The sequence below is a fragment of the Octodon degus genome, unplaced genomic scaffold (genome assembly GCF_000260255.1).
Source record: "Octodon degus isolate 3935 unplaced genomic scaffold, OctDeg1.0 scaffold00016, whole genome shotgun sequence".
NCBI lineage: Eukaryota > Metazoa > Chordata > Mammalia > Rodentia > Octodontidae > Octodon > Octodon degus.
In genome coordinates, this window is record NW_004524592.1 from 20,887,040 (window position 1) to 20,903,964 (window position 16,925).

Sequence of the window (16,925 nt, forward strand, 5' to 3'; positions counted from 1 at the left end):
TTTGCTGAATTCACATACCTACAATATTTAAATGGCAATGGAATACCCATCTCTGACAAAACTAAACAAAAAAAGGGGATACAAGTAAAGGACCATTTTGTATCTGTATATACAAAATAGTTAGGGTAGATATACAGTTACTTTCTCTTAATTCAATGAGAAAAAAGATTTGTACTAATAGTGTTTGGTCAGGACATCATGTCTGCATCTTGTACTATGAATAACTACCACAAAGACAACAGTATGCAATGTATTAATTATTGAAACTGTCCTACTAATCAGTTTTGAAACGGTCTCATTGCTATTTGTTTCTCAATAAAATTTAAAAAAAAAAGATTTCAGTATGCACTAAAAAGAATGGAAATCATCAAGAAGTCACAAAACTACAAATGGATAGAACAACTGGAATGGGGGAAGGAAAAAGAAGGAACGGGAAAAAAATCCTTCTGCTTACCTTTATATCTTTATATCTACATCTATCTATCTATCTATCATCTAAGACAAGCATATAAGTGATTTCAATTAGTTCAATGAAAAGCATGATTTGTGCTTTCGTTGTTTGATCATTTTGCATACCTATCTCATAATATGAGCAGCATATTTGAAGACAGCAATATGCAATATATTAGCCATTGTTAACTTTCTATTATATTGTTTCAAAATTCTGTATCATTGTGTTTATTGTTTTTCTCTTTTTAAAATAAAAGAAGGGGGCTGGGGAGATGGCGCAGTACAATAAGACCTTGCCTGGCAAACACAAGGGCCTGAATTCAATCCCCAGTTCCACTAAAAAAAAAAAAAAAAGGCACAGGACCTAGAGGGGCAATGGAAATGCTATTAATCTGGAAACAGAAGTAAATTTATGGGGCAGGAGAGATAACTCAGTTGAAAAAGCACTTGCCTGGCAAGTGCAAGGGCCTGAGTTCAATTCTCAGTTCTGCAAAAAAAAAAAAGAAAAGAAAACTTTTATCCTAGAAAAAAAGAAAGAAAGAAAGAAAAGAAGGCACTGGTCCATGGACTTGGGGTGGGGTAGCCATTCAAACCACGCTGGTCAGCAAGGACTTTTCTGTCACAGAACTGTCTGAGGTATCTGGCTGGTAGAACTAGGTTCTCAGGTCTCTGAAGATCATTTCTGCCACCATGTGGGAAGAACTTGTCACAAAGCTGGAGCGCTAGGCATTTAAGATCTTGAATGCTGCTCTGGTCAGCTGAGCCGAAGAACCTGGCACCAGATTGGAATGAATTTCTACCACTCGCTGCTTTAAAACCTCAGAACATTATGTACTTCGAGTATTCTTTCCGTGTCCTTTCTTTGAAAAGCATTTAACATATACTCACTTTTTATTGGCAATAACATAAATGCAAGGATTGTAGAAAGTGGAAGACTTTGCAAACAACGGGGCTATGATAGCCATGGAAGGGCCAATCTTCTTCGGGTCGCCAAAGGAAGCCCATAAGCACACGATGGAATAAGGAGACCACGCCACCAGAAACATCAGAATCATGACCACAGACATCTGGAATAGAAACAGACACTCGCCCTGTGCGGCATCTAAAACATTTAAATACTGAATATAGCTAAGACAGCATAAAGTTATCTGGATTGGAGTTTAAGTTTGTGTTGTATATGACACAATTGCTCTTTGGTTAGGTACCTGAAATTACCTAGGATAACAACAGGCTGCCAGACAAAGTCTTATCTTGAGCTCAGTAAATTCTATGGCAGGCAACTTTAACTGAATATATTTTACATACAATGCAGACAATTTTGTAAAAGAGCTCCTTTGTATCATGTTTAAATGGAGAAATAACTTATTTGTTTTCTTGTTTGTTCGTTTGTTTTTTCACTCTTGCTTCCTGAAACTCCACTAGCATGGAAAATAATTAAAAGAAAAAAAATCATAACCCCATAAGTACAGAGAATCATGGATTAGGCAATAGCTTGTCTCTTAATGGAAATAATAATTATAGGGCAGGGCTGGAGAGATGGCTCAGTGGTCTAAAGCACCTACTTGGAACAAGCTTGATAAAGCACAGGGACCGCGGTTTGATCCTCTAGCACCACATGCCAGCCAGCTGCGCCCCCTGGTGGGCTGAGCTGGCCACACTCACACACACACACACACACACACACACACACACACACACACACCCCAAAATAAATGTTAATAAATAAACAAATTTAAAATAATAATAATAATAATAATAATAATTATAGGGCAAATGGCAAATTACTTACTAGACATGAAAAGGATTGAAAAATACATAAGAAAATGTTGAAAATAGCCAGCAGCATGAGAACTCAAGTAAAGACTCTTAGATTTTCCACAGAGCTACAGACGTCTAAGAGCTGAAGGTACCAGCAGCTCTGAACAGGGGCAGGATGGGGGTGCATGTGGAACTCAAAGAGGGAGAACTGGTTTAGATCTGCAAAAAGAGGCAACTAGGCTCCAAATGCAGCCCCAGGTCCCTACCCTGCTCAATGACTGCCCTCTCCTCTCCTGGAAGAATCAGAACCCCAGAGGCTCAGCATCAAGACGAAAGCAGGGACACTCAGAACGCAGAAGCTGGGCTCAGACACTGCCCTGTTTGGAAAAGTAGGGTACCTGCTGCTGCAAAAAAGTAGGCTATCTGCTCTACCCCTCCCCACACTCACAGGGACAGGAAAGACCTGTCTCCTTGGGAACTGGTCAGCCCAGGATAAAATACCTAGGGATACAGTAAGAAATCTCCAAAGGAAACACCCAGGTAATGGGCCCCTTGGGTTGGCAACTGGCCTTTTAGAGAATCCCTTTTAACTATGCAGGACAGAACTGTCCACGAGACACTGAGGAAACACTGACATGAGCAGAGAAATAGTGTGGGAACTTATAGCACCTCCAGGACACACAGAGAACAGGAGGAAAATGCAAACATAGACATAATATCACAGAAGGTAAGGATACCTACCCATAAAACAAGAGGAAGCCATGAAAATGTAGGCTACTGGACAAAATAACCTTTTTATCTATAAAAGTGGTTTTATACTGAGAAGAAAAATGTTAAAAGTATAATAAGAAATCTGTGGGGCCAGGGAGATGGCTCAGTAGAATAAGCACCTGCCTGGCAAGCACAAGGTCCTGAGTTTAATCCCCAGTACAAAAAAAAAAAAAAAAAAAAAAAAAAATGGCTGAATGACTCCGTCAGGCTGAGGGACAGGTTTAGGGCAAGTCGTTCTCTAAGTGTAGGGTCAGATCTTCCAACAAAATTTCATAATTTCTTCCACATGAGTTTTGCACAAACTTTGATTCCTTAAACTACTGTGTCAAACTCATTTTTATTACTGAACTTTTTGGTGCTCATTAAACTTTGCACTCAACTTAGGCTTCATTGTCTTTACTCTCAGTGGAGCATGATATGGTTACAGAAATCTAGAAACTAGACACAAAAGGAAACAAATAAGGACAGTGGCAAAAGGAACAAAAAGAGAGAGTGTAGGAGAGAAAAACAGAAGATAAAGCCAAAAATGTAAACATCCAAGTAAAAAGATTTCTATGAAGAAAGAACAAAGAAAAGAGTCAGGAATCACTAGAGAAATAACACAAGAATGTGTTAGGAAGAAGGCCCAAGACTCCATATTGAGTATGGGAAGAAAGTACCCAGTGCTGGGTGACTAAAGAACCCACCATTGCACACTGGTGTGAAAGTCAGAAGACTGGAAACTTGGGCAAGTTCTCTTCTTCTTTATTCAAGAAAGAAGTCACAGATCACTACAAAGGATCAGTCACCAGAATGCCAAGGCCTTTGTAGCAGCCATCCTGGGAGCTAAGAAGCAAGACAGAGTAATCCCTCCAAAAATGCCTTTGAATACTCTTGTGTTCCCTTGAATTCTAGACCAAGCAGATAATCAGGCAAACACAATAGTAGAATTCAGACATTTTCAGTTATACAAAGTCTTAAAATATTTATATCCTTTGGAACATCAGGAACTATGTACAGAATGTATTCCACCAAATCAGAGGAAATAAACTAGGAAGAGGAAGCTAAGCAAGAAGAAAAGAGGCAGCATGACTCTGCAAAGAAGCACAAGTGATGCCCAGCTGGTACTGAAATGAGCTGTGGGGAAGATGGCTTTCTGTCCAGCAGTCATAGAACAGCCACTCTTAGCAAGCCAGGGAGGGTGCGCCAGAAGAAGGACACAGGCATCTTGTCCATGGCCAGATGAACACAGAGAGAAGAGAGAGAAGGCCCTGTATCTAGCCAAATACTGTTCACCTGCTTAGTGTCAGGATGGAGAGAGAAAGCGTAAGGGCAGGGAGAGGCAGGTTGGTGGTGAGAGAGATGAATCTTCAATGTCTATAGTATGAAGTCCAGCAATACTAAAATCCAGGACTATCCAAGCAGTAGACAAACAAGTACAGTAATTCGAAATATGGAGGCAAACACCAGGGGATGAGCTGGGGAGTGGACACTGGGATGGATGAAAGGAGACCAGAGGCAAGGCCATGGGACTCTTTCGACCATGTATTGACCTGAAAGCTTGACTACAGAACCCTTTTCCAGGATTTTGCTCCTCACCTTTGTTACGTCCACCTGATCTGACCAGTCTCTGTTGAGGTCTCTGGGGCAGTCACCAGCTGTGTGACGTCTGATGCACCGAGTGACGTGGAAGTAGCAATAAGACATCACTGCCAAGGGCACAATGAAATTTACTGCAATGACTGTCATCGTGTAAGACACGAAAGATCTGGAAGGAGAGGCAGACATGACTACTCATTTAATGTCCTAAGTGGAGGGAGGAGAAAGAAGAGAAGGCTATTGCAAATAACACTGAGAGTTATTTTATTATTAAAATGTTAGGACTTCTATTTGACTTTTCACTGAGGCCAAGAGTTGGTAAACTATGGCCTGTGGACCAGCTCCACCCAGCCAGCTATCGGATATTCAAACACAGCCATGCACATTCATTTATATGCTATCTGGGCTACTTTTGCAGCATGATGGCAGAGCTGGATTTCTTGCTTCTCTTTGTGAACTAAATTGTCCTCATTTTCATGGAAAATATAGATGAGCACCCCTATCTAGCAGGCAACACTTTGCAATGACTGCTGTTTTGCTGTGTGGCTGTCAGAGTGGCCTGGGCCTTCATCAGAGTTGGCCATCTCTACTAACCCTCTTCCTACTGAGGACCCTGACTCAGAGAAGTGCAGGTTTTGGAAGGGCGAATGACATCCCCCACTGCTGCCTTGGAGAGGACAGAGAAGGAAGAGGGGCAGAGTAAGAGAGACAAAAGGAGCTGGACGACACTGACTTGCAAACAGGCATGATTTCTGCTTTGTCTCTTGCTTGAATCACATCAGCCGAGCCAGAGAAGCATTTGCCACACTCTATGGGAAACAAGATCCAAGCTTAGGTGTGGAGCTGGGGGAAGTGTACAGTAGAAGCATGGAATTATAGAGTGCAATCATTTGAAAGCTTGACTACAGAACCCTTTTCCAGGATTTTGTGTCTTACACATCATTTTTCCGCCAATTTATGGTACAGGTAGCCCCTGTAGGGTCTGGGGCATAACTAGCCCATCCTACGATGGGCATCAACGCCCAAAACAGGCCATTGATCCAGGCCCCCAGAATCATGCTGACGTAAGTGTGGGAGGTCATTCTTCTTCCTGTGAACAAGAACAGAGAATATTAGCATGAATAGCCATGAAGGCACTCTCTGTTTTAATTTATGATTCAAAGTTGCTATCAAGCTGATCCTTTACGGGATATATTATTTCATTTAAAACTTATGTACATGAATTCTTTTTCTGGAAATATAAATGATATATAAGCTAAAATGTGAATGATATATATGATCAGCCAGAGGATAAGCTGGGAGAGCACGTTTCCCTGCCAAGAAAACAGCATTTGCAGAAGGCTTCAGAGTAGGAAAGGTGGAGGCTGGTCCTCCACGGAGAGTCACCCTAGCCAACGCCAGACAGGTGGGGCCAGATCCTATGGGGCCTTGCAGGCTGCCATGGGCAACTCGACTTTATTGAAGGTATGACTGGAGCTCATTGAAACTTCTGAAGAGCCGGCCAAATAGCTCAGTGGATTAAAGTACCTGCACGCAGGCACAGGGGTCAAGTCTCGGTCCCTGGGCCTGCTGTACCAACCCTGCCCCCGAGGTGCACTGAGACAGCAACTGAGACTGGGCAAGGTGGCACGTGCCTATAATCCCAGCTCTTGGGAGGCTGTAAACAGGCAGATCACTACAAGTCAGATTTAGTAGTGAGACCCTGAACACCCTGTAGACTCTTCCCTAAAATACAAAAAAAAGAGAAACTTCTGAGTAAGGATTGCAAAAAAGCCAAGACTAATCCTGATTACAAACTACATGTTTATGTCTTGAAGAGATTGTATGTTGAGTGCACCTAGGCAATAAATAGCCTTACTGAGAAAACTGAGAAAAGTGCTCTACCTACGTCAGGATGGCAGAGGGTCAGGTAGCGATCCACGGCCACGACCGTGAGCAGCCCAATGCTGGCCATTCCAAAAAAGATGTTCAACCCAGCATAAACCTGAAAGTCAAAAGGAAAAAAAAACAAACCACAATTCTAAAGCTCTTCCAAACACATTAAAATTCTTGACCTATTGTTAGAATATATTTCAAATATATTAAAATTTTACTATTTTAAAATACATTTTACATTGTCAAATGTAATTGATTTAATAAAAGCACTTATGGGAAGTGTTTTCAGGGCCAGTGAGATAGCTCAGTGGACTAAGCACCTGCTTAGGCAAGTGCAGGCACTGGGGTTGGATCCCCCTGCACCACATGCTGCACCAGCCCTGCCCCTGCCCCTGCCTCTGGGCATGCCAAGCCAGCCTCGAGACTGGGTATGGTGGCACATGCCCATAGTTCCAGCACCAAGAAGGCTGAAAACAGGAGGATCACTAAGAGTCTGAGCTACAGAGTGAGACTTTACCAAATACATAAAAAAAGTTTTCAAATTTTATTAAATTTTTAAAATTTTAAGCCTTAAAATGAAAATTTCTATAGCAGCATAATCTATAAACAAAGTGAAAAATGAGCCATGAAAAGTAAAGAGTCGGGTGTGGTGGCACATGCCTATAATCCCATTGTTTGGAAGGCTGAGGCAGGAGGATCATTGCGAGTTTGAGACCAGCCTGGATTACAAAGTGAGCTCAATACCAGCCTGAACTGCATAGTGAGACCGTATCTCAAAAAGACAAATAAAAAAGTATAATTAAATTTTATTTAATTTTAAGTGAGCCATAAATTATAGTAAAATGCGTATAACCGAAAAAGTTTAGCATTCAACAGGAGTAAAAGTTAAACTCAATAAGAAAATGCACAAATGATGAACGGGCTATTCACATAAGCCCACTTATATTTGAATGTTTGTGACATAAGATATAGAACCATATTATAGGTGTGTGAACTCAGCAAAATATTCCAAAATAGTCCAGTAGTCCATAATAGTATTGAGTCTCCTGTTTGACTGGCAATGTCAGAAGTTGTTGACCTGAGTCCCCTACAGCTCAACATAACATGACTTTACTTCTTACATTTTTATACGTTTCTGTGGATGGTTAAGACCAAGATAAAGCAAGACCTATATAACAAGAAATGTAATTTTTGTATCTGATAAGGTCAGTGAAATCCCCTCAGGATTTATCCTGAGGCCCTGTACCACAGTTTATAGATCCTTTGTCAGTGTCAGCCATGTGGATGAGTCACAGCCATTGCTTGGCCAATGTGCTCTCTGTGAAAGCCTGAGAGAATGTTTTCTTTCCATGTGACTCTCCTTAGGCACATCTACATCATTGATCACTTTCTTCTTCGGCCCCATAATCTCCTTAATCACACACCTATAATATTTAAATGACAGAACTAAACAAGAAAAGGTGATACAGATGAATGAGCATTTTGTATCTGTGTATTCAAAATGGTTAGGAAAGATATACAGCTACATTCTCTTAATTCAATGAATAGAGGGATTTGTTCAAATGTTTATAAATAGGATATCATATCTGCATCTTTTACAACAAATAACCACTAGGAAGACAGTATGCAATGTGTTAATTATTGAAATTGTCCTACCAATTTGATTTGAAATTGTCTCATTGCTATTTGTTTCTCAATAAAATTATGGGGGAAAAAAAGATATACAACCATAGTAAGTATTCAAGTAAATCAAAACTGTATCACTCTATAGTTACAAAAATGATGATAAGAAGTCCAACTTGGAGTCCAAGTGTTAGGGACAGCGTGGGATAGAAGAAGTTCGCATAATTGGAATAACCATTTGGAGAGCATCATGGCCACATCTAATTTTATTGACACAAATATTGTCTACTGCCCTCGAGGCAGCATAGCTAGAGAAATCCTCACATTGTAAAGCTTTCCATGCATATGAGTGTGTACTGAAGTCTTGTCTATGAAAGGACAAAACTGGGAGCAACTGGGAGCAAATGCTCAGTAACAGGAAAATGAAAAGGGATATGGGGCTTTATTCAGACAAAAAAAATATGATATTAAAATAACTGACTTAAAGCCATATCTATCCCATGGATACATCTCAAAAACAACTAACAAGGAAACCACATAATGTACCAACATGATACCATTTATACACAGTTTTAAACATTTAGACAACACGTGGCTTCTACATATTAAGTATGTGATAAGAAAAGCATTCATGGGAGGAAAAGGAATATGATTGGCCATGACATTTTCTATCTTTTAAAAGAAAAACAGGGCCAGCCAGATAGCTAAGCAGACTAAAGAGCCTGCTTAGGCAGAGCACAGCAGCCAGGGCTCAATCCCCAGAGTGCCATGCTGGCCCTGCCCCTGCCCCTGGAGTGCACTGAGACTGCGATGGAGACCAGGTGTGGTGGCGTGCGCCTATAATCCCAGCACTTGGGAGGCTGAACACAGCCGGATCACTACAAGTCTGATCACATAGTGAGACCCTGTAGACCCTGTACTAAACACATAAAAAAATTAAAAAACAAAATAGAAGAAAAACAGCCTGAAGCACAGATTGAAAAACATCAAAATTTGACAAAACTGGCTGGTACACAGATGGGCATCGAGTATTTTTGGTTATGCTATGTTTATTCTTCATAATTTTATGCCTCACAGGGCCGGCCAAATAGCTCAGCGGATGAAAGCACCTGCAAACAGGCTCAGGGGCCGGGGATTCGATCCCCGGGCCTGCCGTGCCAGCCCTGCCCCCAGAGCGTGCTGAGACTGCGACTGAGACTGGACTTGGTGGCACGCGCCTGTAATCCTACCACTTGGGAGGCTGTAAAAACAGGAGGATCACTACGAGTCCGATCTATGCAGCAAGACCCTGTAAACCCTGTACACCCTGTCCTAAGTACAAGATAATAACAATTGTATAGTTTATCATAGTAAACTGTTAAGAAAAACTGTCATATTTGCCTACTAGCTTCATGTAAATTAATGTAAATTCATTTCTTCATTACTACAAATAACAGTAAATATATTTAATGACAATTCTCATGTAGAACGTTCTAAGAAAAAATCAACAGTATGGTCATCTAACTGCATTCCTTATGTATGATTGCCACCAACGTTTTATTGTTTGAAGTGGAAGGAAGGGGTTAAAATTTTTATGTAACATAAATTTTATTTGAATATGCAGATCATCACATTTTTTAGTTGAATGTTGGTTGTTGGTTTTTTTCCCTTGAGTTGGGGGAATTTTGAAAACCTAACAGTGACTAATGATTTTATTTCTCTTCTTAAAGAACATATGTAATCTCCATCACTTGTGAAGTACCATATTGATTATCCTATAGTACCTTACCTGATATGAATTATTGGAATTTTAAAAGACATTTAAATTTACATTTCATTGATCTACTTCATTTTGCTTTTATTGCAAAGCTCTCCAGTACCTGGCAGCCTGCATATCCAAATTTCCAACTTCCATGCAGATCTGAAGCAGCGGACATGGGGTAGCCGATGCTACTGACCCCTATGTCTGTCAAAGCCAGGTTCATAATAATTGCATTCGTGGGTGTTCGAAGTTCCTTGTACTTAATGAAGATGCCCAGAACAACTATATTGCTGAGAATACTTATCAGACCTGAAAAAACAGACAAAAATGCCATGTACTTTGTTGTGTTGAATGTTTGAAAGTAGAATTACAATTAAATTTAGGCCCCTTCAAAAAATGTTCCAAGCTCATCTCAGTTCACATGCTTCAATAGTCCTGCTGTTCTTATAGTTGTTTGGGACACCTTCTAAGCGTTGGTGTGAGATAGCAATAAAAAAAAAATAGAAGAACCTGCTGGCTGCATAAGCCAGCACCAAGGGCTGGCTTGAATGTCATCCCTGTTGACCCCTCTGGCCCTGGCATGTGTGTCATCCCTGCCGATCTTTAGGATGCTGGCATGACCAACTGTGCCCTCACATTGGATAGTTTAATTTCTTTCTCTCTGCTGAAGCCTGAAGCTTCTGTTACGCCCATGGCTTTCTTCTCATGCTTCACCTCTCCTTCCATGTTAGCCGCACTTTTGTTGTTATTCCCAGCCCTGACATATGCCGCAGTTTCACAACTTATCCTTACTCAAATCACTGTGGTAACACATTTATCAAGCATCTACAGTATGTAAGATCATATGACTGTTCCAACCTTTTACCACGTCTGTAGGCAACATGTCCAAATCTGAATTCTTCATCCAATACATAGGCCTAGATAAGAATTCTCACTTTAAGATTTGACTATCCATGCAGAAAGTCCAGCCCACTTGCTACCCGAGTTTCCACACTGGGATCTGGCTTAGCTTTGCAGTTTAGAGCTCAGATTTGCCCCGTAGTTGGTTGGACTCAAGGAGACTGATGTCTAAACTTACGAACTAGAATGTTATTACCAGTCTATTAACTTACAATGAGAAATGTCATAAATGGACCAGATGTGCACATTAATCAGGTCAGCATCCCCCATATGCTTCAAAAGACAGAAGTTTTCTACAATCCAGATGTGGCCATCCTAAATCCTAATGGGGGTGGGCAGGAATAGATTACAGCAGAGAGGATCAAAACCTTACCATACTCTAGTGACAAAGGAAAGGGTGTGCAATGCACAGCAACAGAGTTGGGCTTCCCAGGAAGAGCACTGCAGAGGACAGAGTGGTCTCCACACACCAAGCACACAAAGGCATCAGCTAAGTACGAACTTCCCCTGCATCTTGGCACTTCAGTCAAAGCTTCCAGCTACATGTAGCATCCTACTACATTCATCTTCCTGGTTTCTGTTCTCCTTTCCATCCTGCTGGTAGAATAAGCTTGATACAACACAGAATTAACTGTGGCTCTTCTCAGAACTTCTGTCTCCTCTCTACTGGTGGGGAGTGGGGAGAACTTGCTGGTTAGCTCAGTTGTTTGAGCACTTGCATGGACAAACCCAGTCAGGCGCCAGGGACTGCGGTTCAATCCCCAGCTCCACATGCCACACCAGACCCGCCCTTAGGGCAGCCTGAGCCAGCCAAAAAAAAAAAAAAAAAAGAAGAAGAAGAAAAAAAAAATTCTCCCTACTGGTGTGATAAAAGCTAAATGTCCACCCGGGCTCTTTGTCTCAATCTGCTGTCACCCTCTTTTGGCTCCACACATGTCTAACAAAGTCCTTATTCTGGTTATTCATCAAATACCCTGAGTTTATTGTACATCTTGACTAATATGTTTCCCACTTGAAATTCTCTGCTCCTTCCCTCTATATGTCCCAAAACCAGCCATCTGTCAAAGTTCAGCCCAAGCCCAATTCAGCCCAAAGCGTTCTACACACCGCACTGGGTCTCCTCCCTAAACACCCTATACTTAGGTATAGCACACTTAATCTTATGTGATCCTGTAGCACTTAACTCTTACACATTCCTAGTCTTCTCGGGTAGACTTTATATTAATTCTAGTCCTTTCAGTATTGACATGTATCTTACTTAGTTAAGTATGTATTTATGTATCTAAATTTAATTAAATTTTAATTAAGTTTAATTGTTATTATTCTTCAAACAGTTAACACACAATGATAGCTGATTTGATGTTCTGGTCTTATTTTAGCATCTAATATGGTAGCCCATGTACAAGAAATACTGATAAAAATGGAAAACACTTTCTGGGTTAGCAACAAGTCTGATGATTTTTAAAAGCACAGAGAAATAAACTGTCATCTAACAAGTACAAACCTCAATAGTAACCAAAGTTGATAAAACTTGGGAAGGGTATTACATGTAATAGGGGCATTGCACAAAAACTGTAGCCCTTTATTCTCTATGTAGCTGCCTCACACATTCTATGTCCCTAGTTGTAGATGTCATCTATCAGTTAGGTCTTAGTTACATCTCTTCACTCAGTCTAATTCGAAGCAGCACTTATTAACCCCTTTGGAAATACTTCCCCTTGGCAGTGTAGCTCCACTCAGTGGCAGAGCCTTCTTAATGACTTTGAAGTTCAACTCTACCTTATTAAATATGTATACTGTCCAACTTTTGTCCCAGAGCCTTCCTTTTCTCAATGAACATCTTCTGAATGATTTCTTTATACCCAAGATGGATGCCATAAAATGCAAGGGCTTGTGTCCAGATTTTTATTGGACATCGCTAAGTGAACAGAGTCACTTCCTCCTGTTGCAAGCCTAGCCTTCCAGGGTGTGCTCCTGTCTTGGAGAACAGCACCACCATCTACACACCAGCGCACAGAAGCTCTCACGCTCTCGCTCTGTCTCCCCCAGGCCTTCTGCCCACACAGCCTCCCCTTCTTCCCTCCTCAGGATTACAGCAGTGGTCTTCATGTGGTCTACCTCTCTCTCCCTCTCATTTCATTGTGTAATTCATCCATTATGGATTCTCTCAGGTTTTCAAATACACCATAACCTTTTACTTCTCAGCTTAACTGAAAGGTTAAACTGCAAAGCAGAGGGAGGCCATCAGAGAAAAGGAAGGGGTCAGAGTGCTGGAAAAGACTGAGGGAAGGTTAAGAGAACAAAGTATGTTGCCAGACCTTATGAAAGTGCCACAGTGAAACCAGCATTCTCTTCTCCAAGTTTTGCTTTGGATTTGGGAGTGTAAGTGGATTTTGTTAAATTAGGAAAATCAGGGGATCTGAAGAACAGTAGAATCTAGAATCAAAATGCCTCCATTCAAATCCAGCAGCAGTTCTTAGTGATGTGTTGGGCACATTTCTTAACAGGAAATAAAATTAAAAGTAACTCACTGAGTTAGCGTAAGGATGAATTATTCGGTACTTATAAGGATTTAGAACAATGTTCGGTATATATCAGGAATTCAAATAATTTCAGTAGTGGTAACAAGACTATTACATCCATTATAAGGATAAGAACCAGATGGAACATTTTCTTGGGAAATTTCCTCTCCACGCTACTCTTATAAATAAGATCAATGTTGGATAGCTTTCTAGGTCACCTATTTAAAAAATTAGCTGAATCCAAAGAATTATATACAAAGCATTTCCACGTAAATCCGATAAGGTTGTCTCATTTTTGCAACAATAAAAAAGAACATGTCGCATAATTATCATACAGAAGTAGTCAAATGAATGAGTTAACATATGAAAATTAGTTAAGGAAGTTCACAATTTCTAGAAAAGAAGTACCAACTCTAGCTGCAAACTATGAGGAAAAAGCATGATCGTAAAGAAAAAGATATGCTATCCTTTCACTCCACTTTGGAACATTTCTGAAATTTTTTTGTAAAAGTTAATTAAAAAATAATAACCCAAATATGACCTACTTCTAAAATTTGTTACTAACTATAAAGTCAGAAGTATCTTGTACAGCAATTAACCACTGGGAGGAATGTATGCAATGTGTTAATTATTGAAACTGTCCTACCAGTTTGAAAAAATAAATAAATAAAATTAAAAAATAAATAAAGTCAGAAGTAAAGTGATTGCATAGTATATCATACCACAGTTAAGTGAATATGTTAAAGACAAGAATTTCTGTCATCTCCTCTGGTTCTTTTTGTCTGCAGAGATGACTTTATCAGAAGTACTGGCCATCTTGTGCTGCTGCATTAACATGAGGTTATCAGTCCTTCTGTTCTTCACAATAACCATGTTAAATAGCTCATTTGAAACAACTAAAAGGCAAAGGAGCTGGCTTGCAATGTTAAAGATACTAAAAGACAAAATTCGGAGCTCAAGAGTTTCTGGAAGGAGCTGAATGTTCTAACTGTCCTCAAGGACAACAACTGCTGCTCCTCTGGGGACTTTAATATTCTTTCCAGAATCTTTCAGTCTTTAGCTAGATTCCACCATTACAAAAGAAAATCTGTGAAAGACACAGGAGAAGCAAACAATATAAAAATATAATTTTGTCATAATACACTTTTCCCAAAAGACTTAGACAGTGTAATAACCAAAGTCATGATTGTATTAAAACATTTATAAAAAATTTCACAGCCCCTTTTCAGCGCCTGAGGTTATTTATCACAGTATCCCAGGACAGTAACTTCCACTAACAATGCTCTTCCCCTCACACACTCTTCTTTGCTCTAGAGAGCAGAGATAAAGGCTAAGCCTGACTCACCCCATGAAATAAGTGGGCCTTCTTTTTATTCTATGTCTTTAACATCATTAAAATGTGAACCTTATTTTCAGCCTGCTGCTGAAAACCCCCGGCTCCCTAACAGCACTAGGGTAAAAGCCGTACCTGCCACAATCAGGTAAGCTGCCACAATGTTATGTTCCGTCTGCGAGAAGACCAAGCCATCTTCATTTTGAGAACTGTTACTTGAACTATTCCTTAGCATTCTGGAGGGGGAAATATGGAGGCAGCCTTCATAATAATCTTTTGATAATTAGGAACTGTTTGAAGGACCAATTACTTCCACCCAGAGACCTCAAAGAAGGGCCTTTGCATAGAGACCCTCCCTTGGATTTAATTGGGCCGCAGAGAAAAAGATGTTAATTCCCAGGCAAGGGAAAAGCTTATTAGCCAAACAAAGAAATACTAAGCACCAATTTTCCCCAATTTCAGCCTCAATCTTGTAATCAGATTATCAAGCACACACCCTTTTTCAACACTAAATAAGCCCTCAAAACTGGTGCAGGTGCTAACCAACTGATGTCAGAAGTTAAGAACCACTTAAGTCTGTTTTGTTGGTCCTTTCAGCTTTTCCATTGCAGGTCCTTTAACCTTTATAACAATTTAAAGGACAAGAGTACCTCCCCATATTTTCAATTCTCACGCCCCGAAAGGTACCAATGTACACCAATATTGGTGTAAATCCTTTCTTATGCTTTTCACTGCTTATATAAATGTATGTTAATACAAACACACATCCAAGAGATGAAGGATTGTACTAATATCTGTAAATTTCTCTGTACAGTATGGATAACCATGGTCAACTCCACTACCTACCTCAGTTCATTTACTCTACTTTGATATGCACATGAGCAATTAATTTATCTGATGAAAGAAAGCACCAGCCAAGGACCTGCATTCAGTCATTCAATCAAGTGGTAAGTGCATGGTATACTAATATTCTGGATTATCATGTGCTAACCTGAAAAGTGGGTTACAACTAATATAAACCTGCACTGTTAGAATGCCAAGGCATCCTTACTGCTCCTTCCTTTCTTCATTTTTTATGCTATGTATTTAACATCATTAAAATGTGATTCTTCTCAGCATCATAAAACCAGCAAAATTTCAGAGAAAAGCTTAACACGAAGTAGTATAAGCACTGAACGAAACCACTAGAGGGCTGTATGTGCCCACTTACGGAGCCCCAGAAAACCCTTTGGCCTGTTCTCTCATCCCAATGTAAACTTCAGATGAGCACACTGGCGGATCTTTTCCCAAATCCTACAGCTACCGGGACTTTTTTTCTTTGCAGGACTCAAATTTACAGAAAGTAAAATTGAACAGCTCCTATGCCAGGGAAGTGAATCTCATCAGTATTTCACAGCAAAAAAATATTCTCAGTAACTCTAAAGCAACAAACATAGTAACTCTTTAAAAGCCTATTTGCTGTCAGGATTTGCATCTTTCTATTCAGTATGCAAAATAAAAATATCTAAAATATTTAAAATTTACTTTGGCTCCTACTCCCTTTTCTGTAATAATCATACAAAGCTGTAACAATCATTCTCAATGTGCCAGAAATAATTATTTCTACTTACAAGAACTGAAAAAATAAAAAGAATTCCAAAGGTGCCACAGATGAGGCTTAGACACAAGTGTGGTAGGTCAAAGTATTTTTCAGTACTGACACAGAAAAGCTGTATTAGGATGAGGCTTACAAGGACTCAGAAAGTTATGAACATGTCTAGGTACCTCACAATTCTAAAATTTCACAGCCTTCTGTTATGGTTTATGTCTAGGTGCCCCTCCCAAGCCTCATGTGGCCATGGGGTCATGGGGCGGCTTCTGGAGTCTGGGAGGATTCTTGATCCAATGCTAGGATTATGGGTGAGAGTGTTCTGGGGCAGATACTCTGCATTGCAATATAAGGAGAGGCTAGCTACCTGCCGCCACTCCTTTGTTCTGCCCTTTGCTGCCACCCTGAATGGGTGCTCTACCCTGTGCCACTCTGCCTTGGAGCCAGAGACTATGGACTGAAACCTCCAGTAACTGTGAGCTAAGCCTCTCCTTCCCTAATTTTGCATATCATTTATTTGTCCTGGCAATGAGAAGACTCAGACACCTTCTTAAATCAGCCTCTTATCCTCTCCTAACTCTTCCCAAAATTTCAGAAAAAAAACAGGAAAGTTTGTATTCCATTAAACTAGTTCATTACCATAACATCAAATACCATGAATGTGATCAGAACTTTTTTTGTGTGTGTGTGGCCAGCTCAGCCTACCCTGGGGGCAGGGCTGGGGCTGTACATGGTGCTGGGGATCCAACTTCCACCCCTGCGTGCTTGCCTATGCAGGCACTTTAG

The 16,925-nt window shown here is 40.3% G+C and overlaps 1 protein-coding gene across 1 annotated transcript in view; it reads right to left on the minus strand.

Annotated features, from left to right (window-relative positions):
* Positions 1-14,786, minus strand: part of Rrh (retinal pigment epithelium-derived rhodopsin homolog) — a 17,385-nt gene extending 2,599 nt beyond the window's left edge. The window contains exons 1-4 of the mRNA XM_023710129.1: positions 14,687-14,786; positions 5,494-5,647; positions 4,558-4,726; positions 1,339-1,517 (exon numbers count right to left, since the gene is read on the minus strand). Coding sequence (XP_023565897.1) covers positions 1,339-1,517; positions 4,558-4,726; positions 5,494-5,647; positions 14,687-14,786 — 602 coding nt within the window. The remainder of the gene's footprint in view (positions 1-1,338; positions 1,518-4,557; positions 4,727-5,493; positions 5,648-14,686) is intronic.
* Between the last annotated feature and the right edge of the window lie 2,139 nt (positions 14,787-16,925).